Source organism: Alligator sinensis, unplaced genomic scaffold (genome assembly GCF_000455745.1).
Source record: "Alligator sinensis unplaced genomic scaffold, ASM45574v1 scaffold188_1, whole genome shotgun sequence".
Taxonomy (NCBI): domain Eukaryota; kingdom Metazoa; phylum Chordata; order Crocodylia; family Alligatoridae; genus Alligator; species Alligator sinensis.
In genome coordinates this window covers 1,702,852-1,727,258 of record NW_005841903.1, presented here as the reverse complement: position 1 = coordinate 1,727,258, position 24,407 = coordinate 1,702,852, and the positions used below count along the sequence as shown (strand labels likewise).

General features: G+C 39.5%; 1 protein-coding gene across 1 annotated transcript in view; it reads left to right on the top strand.

Moving 5' to 3' along the window:
• ZMIZ1 (zinc finger MIZ-type containing 1) overlaps nt 1-24,407 on the top strand; it is a 510,468-nt gene that overhangs the window by 307,120 nt on the left and 178,941 nt on the right. The window contains exons 6-7 of the mRNA XM_025197702.1: nt 10,931-11,048; nt 14,816-14,873. Coding sequence (XP_025053487.1) covers nt 10,931-11,048; nt 14,816-14,873 — 176 coding nt within the window. The remainder of the gene's footprint in view (nt 1-10,930; nt 11,049-14,815; nt 14,874-24,407) is intronic.

The following is a 24,407-nucleotide window of genomic DNA, read 5'->3' as shown; positions in this document are numbered from 1 at the left end:
AGATCCCTTTCCACTTCCGTGCCACCCAGCAGGTCATTCCCTAGGCTGTAGGTGTGCTGGACATTTTTCCTCCCTAGGTGCAGCACTTTGTATTTCTTCTTGTTGAATTGCATTCTGTTGTTTTCTGCCCACTTGTCTAACCTGTCCAGGTCTGCTTGCAGTTGTCTGCTTGCAGTTGTTCCCTGCCCTCTGTCGTGTCCACCTCTCCCCATAGCTTTGTGTCATCTGCAAACTTGGACAGAGTACATTTCACTCCCTTGTCCAAGTTGCTGATGAAGATATTGAAGAGTATCGGTCCAAAGACCGAGCCCTGCGGGACCCCACTGCCCACACCCTTCCAGGTCGAAGCCGACCCATCCACCACGACTCTCTGGGTGCGACCCTCCAGCCAATTCGCCACCCACCGGACTATGTAGTCATCCAAGTCACAGCCTCTTAACTTGTTCATCAGTATGGGGTGGGATACCGTATTGAAGGCCTTCCTGAAGTCTAAGTATACGACATCCACCCCTCCTCCTGTGTCCAGGCGTTTCGTAACCTGGTCATAAAAAGAGACTAGATTGGTCAGGCACGATCTGTCATGTCTGTATTTCTCTATTTTCATGCATTTGGATGCAGTGGATAAAATGTTGCTTTCTTTGCTCATTATTGTTATTGTTTCTTCTCCTTGAAATAGAAACCTTAAATGGCCCAATGGATCAAAGGTGGTCTGCTCTCACAGTTGCTTCTGTTAAGTAGCTACAGGTTTCATACTTAGCATCATGACTTTGTGCCCTTTGTTATTCTCTCTGTACCTGTGTTCCACTAGCCAATAGGGAGGGCTAGGGACTTTAACAAAACATTTGTAAAACAAGCTGAGAGCTTCTGATGAAAGAAACTGTTGAAGTGCAAGATGTTTTTATAAATTAGTGTCTGCTCTGAATCCAAAAAATACCTCAATTTGGGGAATTTTCATATGTGAATAATTCACAGCTTAGGTCTTTCTATATATTGATAAATAAAACAACCTTTGACCCTGAAAGGGATTGTAGAGAATTCAGTTATGTATAGCTACATCTAAGTAAGTAGGTTCAATGTTCCAATAGAAGGAAAATAGCTCAACACTCCCCTCTATCTGAAGAAGGAAAAGGCCATTTCTTTTGATACTTGGTTTCAGCTATGTTTTTAATTTAGTGAGTATAGCTCCTGACACATACAGACTTTCAACTGTATAATCACATTACTTGACCATCAGAAAAAGGAAAACCACCTATTTTGGGTCACGGCTTTTTCCACTTTAAAAGCCCATCAGCAGTTAGCGTCTCATATTTCTACAGCACCACTTTAGTTCTTTAGCTGCCAATGAGGGGCATGTCAGGGAATGAGAAAGGGATTTATTTCATGAATGAAGAACTACAGCAGTTATCCAGGCCTGAGAGAGGGGGTCATGGCTGGGCTCAATAACTGAGCTTTCTGAGCTTTTATACTAATAAAGGGCTCAGTTAATGAGTTGCAGTGAATGATCATGGCTGGAATGTAGGTCCTCTGTTGTTTGCTTGTGGCACTGAGTGACCTATCAAATTTAGGACTGAAAGCACTATATTTGTATGCTATATTACACACAAGGAATAGCCTTTTCTCCTATTAGTTATTCTGTAGCAAGGGCATCTGAATGAAAATTATGTTTATATTATTTAGATAAGCAATTCATTTTGATGTCAGAGCTTAGCATGCTTTGTCTAGAATTTGGGACCCCACTAATTCTGCCTTAGGTTGAAAATCATCTAATCTTCCTTTTTTTATATATCTTAGTTTTTCCCCCGGTCTGTCTGTATCAGGGACTATAGTATGTTTTCATTAAAATGCATCGAGAACCATGTCCAGATGAATAGTAAGATAAAGTAAATGGGTCAAAAAATATTGAATGACATTCTAGATAGAAATTATTTTGGGGAGTGAGGAGTTTCAGCCAGAAAGGCTGTATTGGCTGATAAAATTTGCCAGAGTGTCTAGATGTTGAATCCTTCTTACACTGGGAATCCCTAGAGGTGAAGAAATCTTTTTAGATACAAATAAGTTGGGTCAGGTCCTCAGCTGCTGCTACTTGATTTACCTCCAAAAGGACTGCACTGCTTTCAGTGTTTACAGCTCTTGTAATTTTGTAATGTCTCACAATATTTGATCGGAGTTTTTATTAAATCCTTGGATCCTGGAGTTGCATGATAATACTTGAATCCTAACTTTTATGGTTGCAGATAAAAGCTTGAAAACAAAACCTCCAGAGGCTTAAAAACCGGAAGACAAATAAAATATCCTCCTATATACATGTTTTTAAAAAATTTTAAACCAGACAGATTTTGGGGGATGCCTACCTCATGATTTTGAACAGTTAAACCCACCACAGTGATGACAGTATCCACCAGGTTAAGTTCTAGACCTGTTGTTTTTTGTCAACAAATTCCACGCAACTCAGAAGTCAGTTGAAATTGCACCAACATAAATGGATGCATTTGCAAATTGCTTCTTTTCTCCAACTTCTTATCAAGTAAATTACCTTTTAAGAAAATATGTATATTAAAGCATTTCCATGTGTTAAAATAATTTAAGGTACAGTATTATTATTTTAAAAAGAAGGAAAATATGACTACTCATTTTTCCTTATGGCTTACATATTCCTGCCTCTCAGTTTGGGTTGTACAATTAGTGATGCCAATTTCATTTTACTTCCTGATAAACTTTCCGTCTGAACAATTGCAATCATGAGTGTCCCACCTTTCCTGTAGAAAAATGTATATATCCCACATGAAACTGATCATGCTGCTTTGTGATCAAAGGGCTCGAACATGATTTTGCCATATGCCCTGAGCCAAAGCAGTGCAGTATTGCACAGTGCAGCCTTGGAAATGCTGCATTCCACCTCTGTTTTCCCTCTGCTCTGGAGGGTAAGTACCCTGAACCAAGCTGTACAAAATGGGTTGCTGCATAACTCCAGGAGCTGGCAAATTCCAAAGGGTCTTGATCTGGTTTTCCGTTTAGATCAAACACTCAGCTCCCAAATCCAACACCATGATTATCTTTTTCTAAAAAGGAGGCAGAAAAGAATTGAATGTGGAAAGACATAGCCTTCTTTGCCTTGTCTTGCCAGAATTTTGCTTCCATGGGCAAGTCTTCATAGGTTCATTGATGCTAGGGTCGGAAGGGACCGCAATAGATCATCGAGTCTGACCCCCTGCATAGGCAGGAAAGAGTGCTGGGTTCAGATGACCCCAGCTAGATGCTTATCTAACCTCCTCTTGAAGACCCCCAGGGTAGGGGAGAGCACCACCTCCCTTGGGAGCCCATTCCAGACCTTGGCCACTCTAATGGTGAAGAAGTTCTTCCTAATGTCCAGTCTAAATCTGCTCTCTGCTAGCTTGTGGCCATCATTTCTTGTAACCCCCGGGGGTGCCTTGGTGAATAAATACTCACCAATTCCCTTCTGTGCCCCCGTGATGAACTTATAGGCAGCCACAAGGTTGCCTCTCAACCTTCTCTTGTGGAGGCTGAAGAGGTCCAGGTGCCCTAGTCTCTCCTCATAGGGCTTGGCCTGCAAGCCCTTAACCATACGAGTGGCCCTTCTCTGGACCCTTTCCAGGTTATCCACATCCCTCTTGAATTGCGGCGCCCAGAATTGCACGCAGTACTCCAACTGCGGTCTGACCAGCACCCGATAGAGGGGAAGTATCACCTCCTTGGATCTGTTCGTCATGCATCTGCTGATGCACGATAAAGTGCCATTAGCTTTTCTGATGACTTTGTCACACTGACGACTCATGTTCATCTTGGAGTCCACTAGGACTCCAAGATCCCTTTCTGCTTCTGTTCCACCCAGCAGGTCATTTCCTAGGCAGTTGGTATGCTGGACATTTTTCCTCCCTAGGTGCAGCAGTTTGCATTTCTTCTTGTTGAATTCCATTCTGTTGTTTTCTGCCCGTATGTCCAACCTGTCCAGGTCTGCTTGTAGTTGTTCCCTGCCCTCTAGCGTGTCCACTTCTCCCCACAGTTTTGTGTCATCTGCAAACTTGGACAGAGTACACTTCACTCCCTTGTCCAAGTCGCTGATGAAGATATTGAAGAGTATCGGTCCAAGGACCGAGCCCTGCAGGACCCCACTGCCCACACCCTTCCAGGTCGATACCAACCCATCCACTACGACTCTCTGGGTGCGACCCTCTAGTCAATTCGCCACCCGCCGGACTATGTAGTCATCTAAGTCACAGCCTCTTAAATTGTTTACCAGTATGGTGTGGGATACCGTATCAAAAGCCTTCCTGAAGTCTAGGTATACGACGTCAACCCCTACTCCTGCGTCCAGGCGTTTTGTAACCTGGTCATAAAAAGGAAAAACCCGGTCTTCCTTCAAGTAAACACTTCATCCAGAAAGCTGTACTCCAAAGCATCTTTCCAGGGAAGGGCTTATGACAGTGTGTATGTTGCATGCTGATGGTTTAAAATCTGAAGTTTTTCTCTATGCTAGGAAAATGTATTTGTTGTGAGCAAGGTGCAAGCTGCGGAATTAGTCCTGTGAGTGCCAAAAATGTTTTAATTTGTATAGGTGTAGAAAGCATCAAACTAAGTCCAGGCTTCATTGCTGATGCCCAGTGATCAGCAATCGGTTAATTTCTTAGGTAAGGTAGAAGATAGAACATACATCTAATTAGAGCACCTTGGCATTTCTTTCCTAATGCAGCAAAAAAACGCCATTTGTTGTTAGTGTATTTTGCAGCCTGTAAGAAAAAACTCCAATGCTTAGTAGCTAGTGAAGCTAGACACTAGACAAGGTCCAAGTGGCTAACCATGTGAGAAATGCAGTGACTGTAAGCTGGTGTTAATTAACCTAGAATCTAGCAACATGGCTTAACGTCTGTGTGATTAGTTACGTTATCATTCAGCAGTTCAATTAAAGTGAGAAGTGAGACACAGAGCAGACATAACTGGGCAAAATAAACAGACAACTTGAGTCAGCCTTCATAATTTGGTGCGACATCACATAAATAAATGCAATAACTTGTTTAGCATAGTTAAGCAGTTTGCTACTCAAAAGCTCCCTATTTGCATGACATCCCATTTGAGCAGCAGTTAAGCTGTGGCAAATTAGGTCTGTGTCTTCGCAGTCTGACATATTTCAAAGTAAAGAGAAAATATTTTTTTCCCCCTCAAAAATATGCAAGTTTGTAAATTAAAATTCCACGTTTATTTTCTGTAGCAACAAATCAAAACATAGAGTCTGTTGTGATGATTTTGTTTTCCACATCACTGCTGTCATGTTAGTATGTCTTGATATATGCATGAGATAACTTTAACCCTATATAATTGCCCTTAATTTTGCATTTTCATTGTTCTAGTACTTACTGCATTTCTGTATCCAAATCATGCTCACATCCATCCAGGTTGTAGTCTTCCATATTTAGAAGTGATCTGCTTGGTGTCGTCACCATATTTCAATCTGGAAAATTGGTTTCTCTTTCTAAAATTTGCTTAAACTTCTGTGATAGAAAGCATACATTTTGGTGTGTGGGTAGAGAACTCTGTGTATAAACTGAGTGTCTGAAGTATTTGGGATCCTTTGAAAACTGAAAATCTTGGTCACGGGTGTTCATTACACTTACTGGTGTGCGTATTACACATTAATGGTCCACTGCTGAGTGGTATCAGATGTCAGCATTTTGTAGGTCACCTTCCAAGTGGAGAAGAAGTCAGTGATGGAGAACTGAGATGTATTCTAGGAATATTTTCATTTTATCTATATTTTAAACAACACCTATAAAAGAGGTAGTAACCAATAGCATACATAAAATCCACTCTCATAGGGAACTCATCCCCCAGATAGTGCCAGTAACCAGAATGGAGCTCTGCTCCAGAATTAGCTGCATGGGAGTTGAAGGCAGAGAGCAAACAATCCTTGCTGTTTGCTTCACCTCCCTGAACAAAACTGATTTGGAAACTCATTAACACCACATTTCCTTTAAGACTAAATATTTGAAAAAAATTAAGTGTCTAACAGCACCATCTGGTGACCTCTGCGATAACATTATATATCACATACAAAAATATGGTACTGAATTTTTATGTTTTATTGTTTTATTTACATTAAATCAGCTGGAGCTGATGTAATAAATACATGACTTTTTGAAGTTCTGAAAACCTTTTTAAATCTGGAACGTTTTGAAATACTGAAATTGTGACATTTAGTTAAACCTTACTTTACAGTAAAGTCAGGTGATGTTGCAGACAGTCTTAAAGGTAAATCTTAATTCTTAGAGTTTTACATAATTTCCTTGACATGTCTCTCATAGTGGTAGGTACATTGCTGTTGATTAATAAACATCAAATAACAGTGTGGTTGTAAGCGAATTAAATTATAACATGCTTGGCCAGCCAAATCAGATTTTAAAAAAATATTGTATACTCTAGTCTAGGTTCCATAGTTGTTAAATTTAGCTTTTTCCCTACTCCTTTTGGCTGATGGGGCTGTTTTAATTGTTTCACCCTCGACATTTTCTAAATTATATGTAAACAAGTTTAGTCATGAAAATTCCCCAGTATAGACAGGATCTGGTTTCAAAGAAGACTCTTTTGGGCCAGATCCTATTCCTGTTTGTTTTGCTGATAATTTAAAGAAAACTGAACCGTAAATGTTAAATGTCTCTTAAAGATGCTGCACTGAGAGATGGCTTAGCCACAGGTTAAACATTGTGTTTACCTTGTAGAAGTTTTGGGCCATGACTGTAGCCAATATGTTAATTTCTTGTTTGCTGAAAACATTACCAAGTCCTGTAAGGCCTTCTTTGTAAGGATGGGAATTTCTTCAGTGCTCGTCTCATCCTCACTGTGTTAGCCAGAACAAGTGCTGCAGCCATCTGTTAATAAAAATCAGTAGTAGTTTTGAGTGTTTTCTTGCATGACTGGGATGTGATTTCTCTTCTCTATGCGTGTGTGTGTGTTTTTGTTTTGTTTGCTTTGTGTCTTAATGGATTTCATATAAAATCTCCAGACATCCACACATACACACAAAAAACCTTTACCACCCACAATACTGAAAAATTTCAGGCATCAACTTTTCTCTAGTTCCAGATGCTATTCAGAATTGTAGTTGTTCAGATATTCAGTATATTTTATACATTCATAAGCACCCAATTTGTAATGCAAAGCTTATAATAAAACTTGTTCTGTTCTTGACTAGACAAAAGCAGTTGAACTTCAATGAATTGATGAGAGAGAACTTGATAGAGAGTTGCAAAACACAAAATTAATTGGAGTCATTGTAACCATTGAACTTGAATTGGTGGTTTGACTTCAAGATAGGTTATGCTGTGACATAGCCAAGTAAAATGAACAAATATAAGTAGTCTTAAAAATAAAAGAAAGTTACTTTGGTCATTTACACTTGGAAAAGAATATTGTTTTTTTAACATTGTGCATACTTAAATAGGCTATAATGCTTTTTGTTTTGTTGAGGATGCTCAGCTAAGGTTATATGTGGGGGGTCTGTGCTGTCACTACAATTTGTGATTTGCACTGTTTGGTTCACTCTATTTTGCACACCATTCGCACTTTCTCTATACTTTTCTGGATCCAGGTTAACGGAAGTCACACTCAGGGTATAGTGCACTATAGGGAGTTGACTCTGCTTTAGTTTTTTTCCATGAATAAAAGGATGGCAGTAGTACTATACACTGAGTGATTTGGCAGCAGATGACCACAGCTTTGGAGATCATATGAAGCCTTTTCAAATGCTTTCAATCTCTTACTTTTCTGCCAGCTATGCAGCACCAGTAACCCAAACTACCTGACTCATTGGTGTCTGTTTAGAGAGAGCATAAAGAACTCCCACTGTATCTTTGTGTAGTTGTGGACTCTTAATTCTCATCAGTATCTGAACAATTTTGACTTCACAAAAAATCAACTGTTTATTCAGCTGCCAAAGAAAGGTCAGAGGAAACTTTTTAATTGGACAAAGGTGTATGTTTGGCTTCATATTTATAGAGGAGAGAGAGATACCACATTGCATAATGCCTATTTGTGTTTCAGTTCTGCCATTGTTTGGTAAATCTGCTCCTCAGATACCACCCATTTCTTGTTACTACAAAACCATCTAACAAAGAGCTGCCGTAGGGTAAAGATTATTATAACACAGTCCAAAAGGTCACAAGCCTAAGAGGTTTGTCACACCCTGCTATGGGAGAAGACTTGTTTTCACTCATTGGTACTGGAGCTAATGTCTTTGGCTTACCTGGCAGGAGAATAAAGGCAGAGAGAACTGAAACCCTTTAATATGAACAAAGTTTGGATATGGGACAAATTATTAAAGTATTGCCAACCCTAGATAGCCAAGAATGATGAGTCAAAACCCCTTTGCAAAATTATGAGATTATCTTAAAATAAAGAACATTTTAAAGATAATAACTTCTGGTTTCTTTTTAATTGTCTTTAGGAGTTTTAGCCTTCCAGATCTCGTTTTCAGGCTTTTTTAAGCAAATCCAAGATCTAGGAGCTTCCGTTCCCCCCAAAGGAAATCGAGTTTCCTGTATACGCTCTAATTTTTAATAGTTGGGACTTTGGGTAAAACATCAAACATAATCAGAGCTGGCACTCTATAATTATATAGCAAGGCTGAGAGAATGTTTACGTGAAATTTAAAAGTATATATTTAGGAAAGGAAATAAGCAAATCTTTAGAATTAATAATAATTTTTAAAAAACACTGTTGTGGTGTGGTATCTGAACATTTGCTGGCAGGGCAAAACAGTTTGAATCATCACTTTTCTGTCAAGTCTGCTGGATCTGCTGTGTTCATTAAGGTAGAATATTTTATGGCCTCTGTAATAAGAAATCTAACCAGCCACCAATAAGGAAAGAGGTTTTGGTTATTGATGCTGCTAATAGCAGGAAGAAAAATGAGAGATTGGGAGCATTTGTAAAGCCTTCATCTGGTCTCCAAAGCTGTGATTGTCTGCTACAAAATCCCTCAGTATGTAGTACCGTTTCAGTTCTCCTTTTCTGTCCATCAGCTCCTTGTTAATCTCAACCTTCCAATCAAAATCTGTAAAGCAAAGAGACAAAAGTTATTGGAAAGTTCACTTAACCCTGAGTATTTGGAGATAGCAGGGAACAGGTAGTTTGCACCTGTTTTACCCTTTTGATGATTAGCAAAGGCCAGTATCATCCTCTGAAAATGGTAATTCTTAGATTTATATGTTAATTCTGGGAATGCCTGGCTGAGAATTTAACAACAGGCCTTCCAGCAGCATCTTTCCTGTGCATGTATTTTCTGGCACTAGTGAGAAACAGGAATTGTGAGGTTTGGGGGTTAATTTGTGTGTTTCTCTCCCTCCCTCCCCCCAATTGCAGGTTTTTAAGGATACTGCAGAATGTGTGCCATTGCTACTTGTCCCCAGGAAACCCCCAGGTTGGGTAGGGGAGGCTCAGGCCAGCAACTGTGCTGACCCCAGCAGCCTTACCTGGGGTCTTGGGGACCTCTGGGAGCTGCAGTTGTGGCACTCCTATAGCATGAAGTTTGGCTGGCAGCCAGAGTATTGCTCCAGCTGACCAGGGTCTGGGTTTGGGCAGTGCAAACTGCTGCCACGTGCACTGCTTTTTTTAGACATGGGTTTTTTTTGGACCCTGGCATCACTTCGTAGCTAGGTAGATATCTGAAAACTAAACTTCAATAATTTTCAAAGTTAAAACAAAGGCTTCTGCTTTGTGGCATGTTGAATTCTGCCCCCCTCTTCCCTTGTTAAAATTTTGGGATGTCACATTTTTACCTTATCTGTTGTCATCCTGAAGCACTGCCTTCTACTAGTTTGCAACTTTTATCCCCACCACATTCAGTTACAGCTATACACATGTTTTAATAAATAATAGCAAACATTATCTCACCACATTCAATCAGCTCTTTGGTGTACATGATGTGAAATTGAAGACAGGAAGGTCTGCCCCGCAGTTGGCTGACAGAGGCTGAAATCTAGATATTCTGAGAGCACTGCTGGCTCTGTGTCCCCCTCTTCTAAAGCTGGAATTGAGCCCAAATCAAAGGTTAAATGCAGAATGAGATTAGGTCTGAAAATTCCCTGAGTTTGGGGCTAATCAATGTCAGTGTCCAATTTGAATCAGTTAACTCTAGGGGCAAGTCATGAAGTTGTAAAACAGGGGTGTCAAGTATATGACCTGTGGGCTGGATATGGCCTGCAGAACCACTGTATCTAGCCCAACAGGTTACCACCAGGCCACCACAATGTGTGGGTTGCAGCCAGAAGGAGGAGTCTGCCACAGAACCTGGGCTTTTGTGCACTGGTGGACGTGGCAGTCAGCAGCATAAGGATAAGCTAAGGCTGATACAGTCCCAATCATCATTCAGCTTCTTCACCCATTACCACTGAAGCGGCCCTGCCTCCTTGGCCAACAGCCCTGCTGTCACCATGGGCTGTCACCATGGACAAGAGCCAGAGCTGCCTCTGCCATGTACCCTATGCACTGCTGCCATGGTACGAGATACGTACCAGCAGTTCAAGCTGCACTATAGAGCATATACCTCACAGTGGGAACTCGAGTTGCTGCTTCCCCTGTGTGCTTTGGACAGGAGTTGGAGCTCCAGCCTGCAAGGAGCCCCACAGTCTCCATCTGGCCCAGGGAAGGAAGGAAGTTTGACAGCTCTGTTCTAGATGATGGGATATGGAGTTTCACTTCAAATTAACACATATGAAACAAGGGTACAGTAACCAGCATACAGATGAGAGAGAAAACAGTTGGTTTGCTGTTCATTCCCCACATGACTACATATATTCCCACCAATTCCCAAAGCATATGTTTTTGAGTCACAATTTTCTTATCTTTGAAATAGTGTGATCCAGAGAGTTCATCTAGCAATTGTGATAATATATTTACCATGTCATTTAATCTCCTCTTTTCAGCACTTACAGAATCCTGCCAACTTCCATAATGCAGCTACAGAGCTCCTGGACTGGTGTGGAGATCCCAGAGCTTTCCAGAGACCTTTTGAGCAGAGCCTGATGGGCTGTTTGACGGTATGTCAGCTCTTTCTCTGATGGCATTTCTTCCTTTCCCAATTATACCATTTGTCAAAATTTGGTAAATGGCCTTTGAATTAAGGAACCATTGAGGTTTTTTATGTTACGTGGTTCCTTATTCTACAGATGTTAATATCTATTTATTTCTTCATGATTAGTTTTACTTTATTTTAACATAAACAGAACTAGGTGATGCAAAGTGATCACTTGCTGGGAAGGGGGAATCACAGTTATTTGGCCTGCATCTCTGCATACAGGCACAGAATATATTTTCATTTTGGTTTTGTATTGCCAACAGGCAGTTATTCCCTAATTCACATTTTTATGGAAGAGGCTATGTGACTATTCCTCTGATGTAACCAGAGTATTGTTTTTCTTATGTTCTTTAGATGAACTGTATTTCAGAGAAGTTTGTCATTTGCTATATTCCATTGCAAACGTTGACTCTGGGTCAAATCTTGCCTTATGAATTAAGTGAGTCGTTTTGGCTCCAGTGAGACTCCTTTTCTATCTAGAGAAATTTGGCTGGTCCAACAGCAGCTCTGATACCAAATGCAGAAAGTTCATATCAGTGCACCCAAAGTATTAGTTCTTGTTTTAAAGAGAGATGTTTCTGATGCTCTCTGGATCAGGATCCAGTCCAAAATGCTCACCAGAGTGAAGAATTCTGAGGCAGTATACTCCACATCTGGTGGGGTTGTTTACAGTCTTTATTGCAGCTTTCATAACAATATAATAATAATAATAATAATAATGCATTAAACACCTAACACAAAGGTGTATTCAAGGTATATTAAATAAAGAACCTACAAAGGAGCTATCAGGTTAAGGAACAATAAATGAAGAGATCACCTGTATAGCTTATAACAGCCTTCAGTGCAAGTGTTACCAGATGCTTGTTATCAAGGAAGAAAAATTGCATGGCTTGTTCATACAGTATATAATCAATGTACATCAAATAGCTTCTAAGAGCAACATTCAGTTTTAGGACTCCAAATGTTAAGGAATGGCTCCATCTTAGTGTGTTCAAGTGTATAGCAGCCCTCTGATTTCTGTGCCAAAAAGATGGAATACTTCTAGTAACCTGTAAGGAGGTATGTATCAATTTTTCTCAATAGTAAAATTTCTTGAGAAATTTTCTCCACATACAGTAGACTCATAACCATGTTTAAGGTTTACATTGTTTTCAGTTAACATCCTCAGTTATCAAACAATATGCATGAAATAATATGGCTGAAATTATATCATACATGTCTATACCTTTTTGTTGAATCTGACTTATGATAAACACTGTGTTTAACTTTTGATATTTGGGAAAATGAAACCAAATGAAGCTATGTATACAGCAAACAAACTGTATACAATATTCCTCCACTGAGCTCTGCCATTATAATCCTGACCTGCAACTTCCTCACCAGTCAAATCTTTTCTTTTCTGTAAAAACAGACCTGTAGTCATGCCTAAGTATAAGGGGAAAATAAGGTCTAGACTGTCAGTGGTTCATTTTGGTCACAGAGTAGAAAGAGAAAAAATGCTCTGTGAAACATGGTGCTTTGGAAAGTTTAATATTGCATACATGGAGTTTCCTGAAACTAATCTGCTACATTTTTTAAGGGAGGGAGGGCGGGGCTTCCTTTGCTTAATATTGTGAGCATTTGAATGACCCATGTTGAATGACCCTTTGATTTCTGCTCACCCCAAAGAGATGAACTGGGCAGAATAAGATCCTACCTTTTTATATTGTTCTTACATACCAGAGCATTTTCTGCAAATACCACAGCAGCACACTTACACTGTAATCTCTAGATTTGCCTAATGGAAACAAAAAGAAACTTACTGAATTTTTAAAAATACATTGAATTTGCAGAGTAGAGCAAAATTACTTGCACACACAATTGCAAACTTATTATTTCTGTCCCCTCAGTGACGTAAAAGGGTTTTGTCTTGTTTTTCAATATGTTTATAATTTCCTAGGCCCACATTCTCCAGTCAAGATCAAATGCACCTCATCATATGTGCTGGAAATATGCCCATTTTTTATGCTTCCTAAGTGGGATGTGGGTGTGTCTTCCTTATATATTAAAAAATCTTTCTTTCTGAGCATACTCAAAAGTGATTTTTTTTTCCAGGACTTTGATTTTTCCTTTCCTAATCTTTGCATTGAGGACTAAGATTGTTTATTTAATCACTTTAAAAGAGGACTTTATACAGTCTTTTCAGTTTGTCAAACAAAATAGTAGTAAGATCAGACATGGGACATTTCAACCCCTAAGAAGAGTTTCTCAGGATGTTCCATCCCTGTAACTCTAAGTGAAAACATAATTTATAGCGACATTTGTAGTGAAATGTCATAAGCAAATTTAATATGTGCTTAGCAGCTTGACACATCCTATAGTATTAAGAAGCAGTTTGGCTTAAGTTTGGCATTACTTACTAATTTTCTTACTTAGTTGTGATGATTACACCATGGTTTCCAAAGACTAAGGCCCCCTCTACACATTACAGGTATTGCACAATTAACTGGGTGCCTGCTTCTTGCAGATGCAGAGGGAGCCCAGGATTGGGCTCTTCCTGCACTGGAAATAAGGCACAATTAGATCTAATGTGTGATCCCACAGTCATGTTTCCTGCTAGGTATGTGTGGCATGGCAGGAGGCACAACTGTATAAATCATACATTAGATCAAATCATGCCTTTACCTGCACATGTAGAGGGGGCCTGAAAGAGGTGTAAAAAGCCTGTTGCAGCAGGATTATTAACTGTTTTATTTGTCCAATCCTTAAAATGACCTTTGAAAACAAATTACTTTGGAACTTCATTACTTTTGGGATATAAATTAAAAAGCACTTAGCTTCTGCCATCATTATAACATTTGAATTACACGATTCCTAAGAGCTAACCTTTAATAAATGACCCAGGAGCTTCTACAAAATATGAGAAATGCTTGCTTGTAAAGGCTTGTCCTCTTCAGTATGTAGATAATTTTTTTCTCTTCTCACACAACCCCCAGTCCTGCTTTCCAGCAATAAAGAATGTTACAATGCTAACCTATGGGAACATATCCAAATGTTTCCAGCATGCAAATTACATGAAATTGTAACATAGACAGATGTTTTGTGCCCTGGGATAATATTCAGTCCACACTGAGGAGTATCCAAATCCCCAAGTATGTTAAGAATGCAGACAAAGGGCAGGCTTTCTCCCAAATGAGCAGATCATCCATTCACAAAGTACAAAGTTAAGAAATGTGAGATGCAAGAACAGGTTTTCAGCACAGACCTCTGTACTGTTATGAAGAATCAGTCAAGTGTATTTGGCAGATCTGCATGGATAGCAGTTTTATTCGCTGTCTGGGTCAAGTTAAGTCTATAATATTTTTTTCCAGAAGTAACAAATTAGAGTGAATCCTACCCTTAAAAAAGACAAATTGCCTTTAAACTTTTAAACTGTGATTTTGGATCCAGGCCTACCTTCTGCCTGACTCTAGACTAATACAGCTAACTTTCTTTATCTTTTTCTATCCAAACAGTGGCTCTTGGAAATTAATATGTTGGTGTTACTCAGCAGCTTCTTGCATATGTTCACAGTTATATCTCCTTAACTTAATAACAAAACCAAATTTTTATTTTACTGCCCGGAACCCAAAATAACTGCATATCATTGTTTTGTGTGTCCTCACCAAAGTTGCCAGCTTTGATTGAAGAATTTCTGTTGTTGATGATGACATATGAGCCTCTGTGTCATGATTTTGAGGTCTTATGTTTGTAGTGTTAGCAGTTATAGAATATTATTATGACGTAAACTGCATGAATCAGATATATCCAGAGTATGTGAAGAACTTCAAAGCATAACTTTCACAGTATCACTTTTTTCATAGCAACTGTATTTAGAGTAATAGATTTGACTTTGTACATTCTCTGCCCTTGATATAAACAAGTTAAAATTGTTTCTATATGACCCAGTGAAATTATAAAGGGGTAACAGATGTGACTTTTCCCCTTTTTAGAGTAAGCTCAGTATTTTTCACAAAACCAATAAAGTTTTCAGGAAAATTAGACAAGTTTTTATTTGACCTAAAATGGGGTATGTTTAGCTTTTAAAATATCTTTTACTCATTAAGTGAGACTTTCTACTGGGATTCTTCCCTTAAAAAGGAAAATAAAATTAGCCAAAGAGTACTACTGGTTTGCTGAAATAGTGCTAGTTTCACAGTAATTCTAGAACCCATGGTGAATAAGTACTGAAATAAGAAAGCAATATAATTTTATAGGGAAAGTCATTTAAATAGATAAATAAAATGAAAGTAGATGAAGGAAGATCTTGAATATAGTCCAGAGAGATTCCACAGGAAATAAGTGGAAATGTACATAAAATTTTAATACAATATGAGTTTTCTCTTAGAGAGGACATGCGTGTTTCTCTTCTGATTTGCAAAGTAAAACTAGATGTTGTCTAAGTTCCTTTTCCATGATGGTTACTTTGCAAATTAGGTTTTGCAGGCCTAAATTCTGACCAGGAATGAAACTGGATCTGTACATTCCTGAAGTATCAGTTTGATATGGTATTCCTCCTCATGTAACATTACATCTTACTTAGTGTTGAATTAAAGGCTAGGGACAGATATTACATATAAACTGATTTAAGTGATCAGAAGCTGGTTTAAACCTGTAACAGAACAGACGTTCAGTGCGCATAAACCAGTTTGAAAATGGCTGGAACCAGTTTGAGAAGAACCTTGTTGAATGTAATATGAGACTTAACTGTTTTGGGTGAAACCGGTTTATGCAATGTCTGTCCCAGATCCCTCGCTAGTTTAAGATAAACCAGACTCCCCCAGCATCCCAGCAGGACTGGCTCTTCTCCTCTGCTCCCTGGCTGCAGCTCTGGCAAAGACTTCAGGCTGCTTCCTACTCTTCTCCTCACCACTCCCTGCTAAGCAGGAATTCCCCCCTCCCCTCTGCTCCCTTGCTGGAGCTCAGGCAGAGACTGCAGGCATCTGTCTGGCTTCTCCCAGCTAAGCAGGGATTATTCTCCCCGCCCCTCTGCCTTATACCTCTCAGCATTAGCTAGCAGACCACATGCTGGCTACATGCTGTGGGAGACAACAAAGGCAGGCAGGCTTTTTGGAGCTAATCAACAGGTAGCTCCTTCCTTGGAAGAGCTGTTTAAGAAGAGCTTGAACTAATGGAGAGAGTCTTTGTTTTCTTAATGGGTTAATAAACACTGTGCTAGGGGTGATAAATATTCCCTGCTGGGCTGCTTGAGGGGAGGAGGAGGGGTGGGGGGAACGGGACATCAGAGCATCCTGCCCAGGCTTGGCCATGTCTCCACTCAGCTCAGCTCAGCTCTGCTCAGCTCTGTGAAAGTGAAGGGAAGGGAGGGCTGCTCGAGTGCCCCCTCCCCCGGCTTCTAGCCTGAGCCACTGCAGGCATGTACCTGAATTACTTCAGTCCAGAAGGGATGTCTATGTGGTTACAAACCGGTGCCAGGTTAGACTAACCTGCAAAGATTGAATCAATTCAGGCTCAGGTTTTTTGAATGTCTGTCCCTAGCCAAGGTGATTAAAGCAGCTGCCAGCTTCCAGTCCAGCAGTGCCTGTATTTTATTGCTGAGTGAACTATTTTCTGAGTATAGCCTGGGAAGTTTGTAAAGCACTATGGAGTAAAAAGATGTTTCATAAACATGATGTTATATTATGACAGTTAAAACATTTTGCTCTATAAACTTAATTACTTACTCAGAGAACGCTGTATATACTACTTATGATCCTTCCAAAGACCAACAGTAAAAAATAATTTGGGTAATGATATCAAGTAGAACTTAAACCCAAATTGGTTGGCAAAATGTTCATGTCCCTCTTTGCCTATTCCTACCTCCACCTTAATCCTATTCCATTATTCTGCCATTGCCAAGCATTCTGTTAAATTAGTGGTATTATTTGGAGGCATTGCCAACTAATGTACTGCAGGGGAGACAGTGTTCTGGCAATAATGAAAAGAGGGTTAAACTGAGACCACTGAAAAGATCCATGCATGTGCCTTCAGCTGCTTTTAGTTGGGAACAACAAACCAATATTTTGCACTCTTCTATCTCCTTTTATATGAGAACTTGCAGTGATTTTTATGGTTATTTAGGTCATACAGCGTGCATGCAGGGTAGGTATTTATGAGAGATGCTCACAGTTTCAAGCAGTGCCCTCTGGTATGGAACATTGCAGCTGCTTTACAGTCTACTCCCTGCATCTGATTCAAACTTCAAGAGAAATTTAGGTAGGCAGAATGTAATTACCAGATTTGTCTTGAGCCCAAAGAACTGGGATAATTGCAGCCTCTCTTATCAAATGTGCTGTGGGTTCTCTGACTGCAAGTAGTCAGGACCCCTGTTTTTGATCTCCTTAGAAGGACAGTGCTTCCTAGGCTACCTTGCCTACAAAACACAATGTTCAAAAATTAAAAAATAATTAAAAATGAATTAGGGGAAGAAATCCTCCCTGTGAGTCACAACACATCTTCTTTCAATGTCTAGATAGGCAAGGGACAGAAATTACACATAAGCCGGTATAAGTGATCAGAAACCAGTTCAAATCTATAACATAACAAAACTTCAGTGCACATAAACCACTTTCAAAATGGCTGAAACCAGCTTAAGATAAATCTGGATGGATGTAGTATCAGACTTAACTGATTTAGGTTAAATTGGTTTATTGAACTTCTGTCCCAGATCCCCTCCAGATTCAAGTTAACTCACAGTCCCCCAGGATGTTTTGCACCTCCCTGCAAATTCCCCCTCAAAGGGTGGGCAGGCTAGCCTTGGCCCAAGCAGTTTGCTCCACCCGAGGAGGGAGACGTGCTGTAGCACTCTCTGGCTTCTGGCCTGGGCCACTGCAGACATGTGGCCGCATTTCTGGAATCAAAAGTGAATGTCTGTTCACTTGTTTATCAGTTCGGTCTATACAGTTTAGACTAACCAGATCGAATTGACCGAAGACTGAATTGATTCAGCCTCAGGCTTTTTGACTGTCTGTACTTAGCCTTGGAGTCTTTCTATCCAGTGTGGGTCTGTCTCAACTCTAATTAGTTGCTGTGCTCTTGTGGAGTATCAGAAAAAGTTAGATATAAAATGCTTTCATATCCCTAGTTAGTACTATATCTGAAATTCCAGAAGTTCATTGATCTTTTCTATAACCTGAAGTCTATATTGCCACTCTGCATATTCAAATGATATGTAATACCCAAATGACAAATGGCTATATTAAAATGTCCAAAATTGATGCTTCAGTTCTCCTAACAGTAGTTGTAGTGTCGTGCAGGCCCAGTCTTTTTTAACAACAGAAGATTTCCTTCTGAGTGCCATTTCTCCTTGAAGAATCCTTGAAGTAAGGCTCTTGAGATTTTTTCAGATCATTTGAAAAAACAGGAAAGCTGTTGTCAGTTTCATGATATGGAAATCCATTTTAGCTCATCAAACATGTAATTAAAATTTTTAATTAAAAAGGGACAAGAACTGTACATTTGGATGAGGTCAAGTTTCCAAAACAGGATGCCTCAGATGGCAGAAACAACAAAGTTGGGCAAATGTGTTCATAAGGTATCTTCTACTAAATTGACTTTATGCCTGGCTGGACTCATTCTCATTAATACAGGGAAGTATGCAAGTGAAAATCAATGTGTGACATTTCAAAAATCAGATTAGGATCAAGATTGCAATAATTTCAGATGGGAAAGACTCAGATCATCACATCTGTATCCAGGAAAGGAAAAAGATTTAGCTGCCCAGTAGAGCCTTGAAGACAGCATATACCTCTGTGCTCAAGGCTTTCATGACAACTATTCAACATGAGGGAATTCTGATTCTGTCCTGTTTCCTTCTACTTACTAAGCAAGTGCTTTTTTATGTTTTACACGGTGAACAGTGTTCATGCTACATTCAAGACCTTTCTTCAGGCTGTGCATCATGGCTACCATTCTTGCATCCTACAATAAATTCTACAAAGATTCCCACATTCATCCAATGCTACCCTATAGCCAGCTGCTAGGATTACTCTTTGACATGCAGATTCCATATTAGGTACACTGTTTCAGGTCTTGCTTTGTCCTGCTGTGCCACATCTACATTTGGGGTTTTCACTGTAGTAGCTAGACCAGTGAAAATTAGCTGAGTGAGTGTACAGTATTACTCCCTTGTGACAGCTGGTGCCACTTGCTTGTCAGTACAGTTAGTGAGGTGGAAGGCTCAGCAGTATAAATCCCATCTTCTCCTGACACTTCTGTTTTACTATGGTATTCTCAAAGCTGACTTTAAGCTTGAATTATGATGTTTGACTTGGTTTTCTCTTTCATATATATGGTTTTTAATCTGAGAACTTTTTTTCAGTATTCCAACTACCAGTGAAACATTTGAGCATCTATAGGGTTAGTTTGTATCTTCTGTAGTCTGTTGCCACCTGTATGATAACACCAAACTTTAACAAGCACATCTGGCATTCTACACAAGAGAAGCTACTGTGGCACATACATATTGTGGGAGAAAATGGAGTATTATCTGTGGTGCTAGGTGTATGTCGGTGCCAGATTTCTCCTAAGTTGAACATGCAGTTTGCTTGCTTCTTTCTGTGTATCACTGCAACTTTCAAGGGTATAAGGATATATTATGCAAAGTCTAATGCATGTAAATTGAGGAGAAAATTAAAGAGCAGGACATGCCAGAGGAACAAGGGCAAGGGGGAAGGCCAGTATAAAGACGGGAGAAGTGGGGGGTAGGAAGAGGAGCTACCTGGTTCAGTTCTGTCTACCTATATAAGGTTTTGAATGCAGGTGATTCAATATTTCAAATGAATATAGTGCCATTTCTCCCAAAGTATCCCAGAGCATAGTATAAACTTCACTATCAGTATGCAGCACTGAACACCCTGAATAACAATGAGCATAAAGATGCTGTAGACCTCACTTTTATTGGCTTTTCAAAATGATATCCAGATATCCCTAAAATAATTTTATTTCTTATTTACATTTAGTTATTAAAAACACTTGGGATTTTACTGTTTGACACATTGTTTGACATATGTCCCCATTTATCTCTTGTGCATCTCTTGTTCTCCTTGTACAGTGACCTGCATTTCATCCAGATCCCCATTCACAGTCAAAGTTTGTCATAACTTGTCAGATTATTGCAGTGAGTTGATTATCCAGTTTAATAATCAGTGAAATTCTTGCCTTCAGTGCTTGGGAGGAAATTCAGAGGGTGGAGCTGGGTAATTAGATGTCCCTCCCTTCCCTAACTAATCTATTTGTTTGCCAGAATCATGAGGAGGATAGAATTGAGGGGGAAAAGAAGGCAGTGTTCCACTTTGCTTTGCCCAGCTCCACTACCCTAGGTGGAGCAGATTAAAGAGAGCAGTCTGGATGCAGAACAAATATTTCACAGTACTAAAAATTATTGCTGTAAAGATCCCAGTTTTTGATGTTTGAAAACGAGGTCTTTATCCACCTGGTGGGAAGGAAGGAAATTTCAACTAACCCCTGCTTTAAGGATAAGGGATGTCTGGGTTCTTTTGTGTTCTTACATAGCAGATAGGGCCTCTGTCCTTAAAGTCCAATGCAAAAGACTAGTAAATGGTATCTCATTTACTTGCTTTTACTGTCTAAATTGTTGAGGACACTGTTCTGTGATTTGAATCTGTGAACCTAGTCAAACCAGGGCTTAGATCACAAAGGTATCACTCCTTCCCTTCATTTTCTTTCCGAAACAAATCTCTATTCGCATTGCAAAAATCCTCAATTTCCTTCTTGTTTATCTGATCTTTGTCTGCTACTATGGAGGGGGAAAAATTACCATCTATATTGCAGAATTCTAATTACAAAATTTCTGCTGTAGTCTTCAAACTGTATTCAGATAATTTCAAGTGCACACAAGTGGCTGAACACAGAGAAGTCTGAACTAGCAATCAGTTGGCATTTTTAGTTTTTGAGCAGCCTGCAAATTGAATTGAAAAAATTCATTCTGATGCCAGCAGGGGGAGTGCTCTTGACTGCTGTCAGTTAAGAGATTCATTGAAAGTGCAACATAATGGGAAGGGAGTTTTGTAATAAGCAGTCATAAAGCTCTCTTGATTAACAGGCCTGTTAGGTTAAGAGGTACATTGTTCCAGTACTTCATGGTGTGATGACAAGAAGGGCAGGGAGTGGTGCTCACTACAGCAAGTTATGCTCTTACCCTTACAAAAAAAGGAGGGGGAAAAAAACAAAATAGGGGGAAGGAAAAGCAGTGCTGCAGTTAAAATCAGTACCAGGAGTAGAAGTTGATAGCATTTCTTTACTTGCTTTTTACTAGTTTCCTAAATCCAACCCTAATCATTTTTTGCTTGTTACTGATGCCCATGAGATTCCAGCCCTGCAGGAACCCTGTTGAACTGAATCACAGTGACTGAATATGGTGTTTCAGTCATGAACGCTATATTGTGTAGGTTAAAGGTTTCAGAGGCCTGTAGTCAGTTCAGTCTGTCTGTTGGCATGATGCTTGCATGAAAACAGGGTACATGCTTCCCCTAAGAAAGGTTGCTTCAAATTGTTGCATATCTAAATTAAAATAAAAGCTATACATTAATCTTTACTTCATATAGGAAATTGTTTGTTCCAAATGCTGCTATAAAATTAAATAGAAAAATATTGTATGCAGCCCTTGGCCTGGCCAGGTAGCCTGCTTATACTTCCATGAAGGAAAATCACATGCAGCTTCTGGCCATGGAATAATTATGTCCTTTCTAAAAGATGGGTTTCATTTATCTCTTTTTTATAACTTAAATTCCCAGGCCAAGCAACAAATGCACTTTCAAGGTTATAAAATTGTATTGGGTTTGAACATGATGGTGAGCAATTTAGTAAGCTGACACAATGCTGAACATGAATTAGCAGTCAGTATAAATTGCACCTGGCATTTGTGGATCATGACTGAACTGTGCTCAGTTAACTGGAATGACACGAGTCTCAATTCATGCTGATCCAAACTGAGCAGAGTTGCGGTCAGCATTGTGTTAGGTAACACAGATCTATTTCACAGTTACATTCAATCACAAAATAAATTTTGGAACTTAGACAAAAGACAAGGCAAATGCTCTGAGGAACAGGCTGAAATTGCTTTGGGTTGAACCAGTTAGTAAACTGGCAAAGGTACAAGGTTTGAGCCCTGGGCCAGCATTTGCCAAACCTGATTGGCAGTCTCAGACCAACCAACTGTAGCCCCTGCCATCAGTTGTCCTTGCTGGTGGCAGTGAGTAGTAGGAGATTGGGTGGCAAGAGAAATGACAGCTGCAGTAGGGAGACACCTACTTTCTCTTGCCGCTACTGCTGTCCAGGTTTCTCAGGATGTTCTCCAGTCTGGTGATCTCTTTTAATTTGACACCCAGGGCTGGTGTCCCACTCACACATCCTGTTGGCTGGTACTCTCAATCCTAGAAATATAGGACTGGAAGAGACCTCAAGTGGTCATTAGGTCATGCCACCCATCAAGTGTCAGATCTCCTTGATTGACATTTGTCTACCTTGTTCATAAAACCAGTGCAGGTTTCAGTTGTCTTCTTGAGTAACCTGTTCTATTGCTTAATTATTGTCATGGCTAGACATTTTTTTCTGATTTCTAGCTTGAATCTCTGTTGCTGCAAATCAAGGTGGTAAATTCTTGTTCAACTCCCACTGGTCATAGGAACGCTTAATCACTGTCTTGTGTATAACGAATTTTCCAGTTTAGCACTTTTATCATCTTCCCTCAGTCTTCTCTTTCCCAGACTAAACAAACACAGTTCCTTCAGCTTTTCCTAGTAGGTGATGTTTTCTAAACTTACTATTCTTGTTGCTGTCCTCTGATGGCATCTCCATTTTGCCTACATCTTTCTTAAAGTCTAGTGTCCAAAAACGGATGCAGCACTCTGGCTATGGCTCCATGATGCTGAGCAAAACAGAATAATTGCCTTTCTGATCTCACAAATGATACATCTATCTATATAATCCCATAAAAGATTTGCTTTTTTTGCTGCAGCATTGTATTGATGATTCATATTCAGTTTGTGGTCCACAATAACCCTTAGATTTTTAATTTTTTTTTTTTGCAGTATTCCTTCCCAGCCAATTAATCTCCATATTTGTGCAGTTTTACAACCAGTTGTAACCTACTTCCTGCTAATTTTGTCTAAGCTATATTTCTCTTGTCATTATGAGAATGTCAAATGGAACAGTGTCAGAAGGCTTGCTAGAGTCAAGTTCTATCATATTCTCTGCTTCCCTCCTATCCACTAGACCAGTTACCCTGTCAAGGAAGAAAATTAGATTGGTCTGACATGATTAGTTCTTGACAGATCCATGTTGGCTGTTTCTTATCACCTTATTATCCTATAGCAGCTCACAAATTGATTGTTTAATAAAATGTTCCAGTATCTTTCTGGGTATAGAAGTTAGACTGACTCGCTTGTAATTCCCCAGATCTTCCTTTCCCCCCTTTGGCTCTCTTGGGGCCTCACTCATCTTTTGTGATTTTTTTTTAAAGATAATATCCGATGGTTTAGGGATTACATCAGCTACTTTCTAAGTACGCTAAGATAAATTTCATTGGGCCCTACTAGCTTGGACACACCTAATTTATTTAAATATGACTTAATCTTTTTGTTCCCTATTCTTGCCTGTGTTCCTACTTCTTTTTAAGGTTTGCATCTTGTTCCCCAAAATCTTACTGTCCATTTGAAAAATAAAAGAAGTTTCCAGCTCTTCTGGTTACAAAGGAACCTTTCAAAACATGGAGTGAAAACAATGTAGCAGTCTGAATTTTTAGGCGGTCTGAAATAGTCTTTGAAAGAGGTGTGTCTTACTCTATTCAGCTTTCATTTTAAAAATAAAAATTCTGCCTAGCTGTTAGAGTTGCAAAGAAAACCATTAGAAATTGAACCACATGTAGTGAATGCAGTTGTCAAAGAGCCTAGAACTGAAAGATATGAGCTGCCTCTACTCATGTTAACTCAGATGCCCACTGAAAAGGGGTGTGAACATGGCCTATTGAAGTTAGAAGAGTCCATGAGAACATCAGAGCCCCACTCAAAAGGGAGCCAATCTTGCAGAACCCAGCACAGGATTTACTTTCAGAGGCAGCTTGGGTGATTGCTCTACTGAGTACACTTGGTTGAATAATGTTTCAATGGCCACGTAGACAAAAAAAGGAATGACTAGTTTTCCATTACTTAGATTTTTGTAGGGAAAAGTGTTCCAATTGTGTTTTCATTAAAAAGAACCTGAGAAAAATGCAGCATGTCTTACAAATAAAATGGTTTTTCTGTTTGCTTTCCTTATATTTCTTATGGAGAAGAAAAATATTTCCTGGC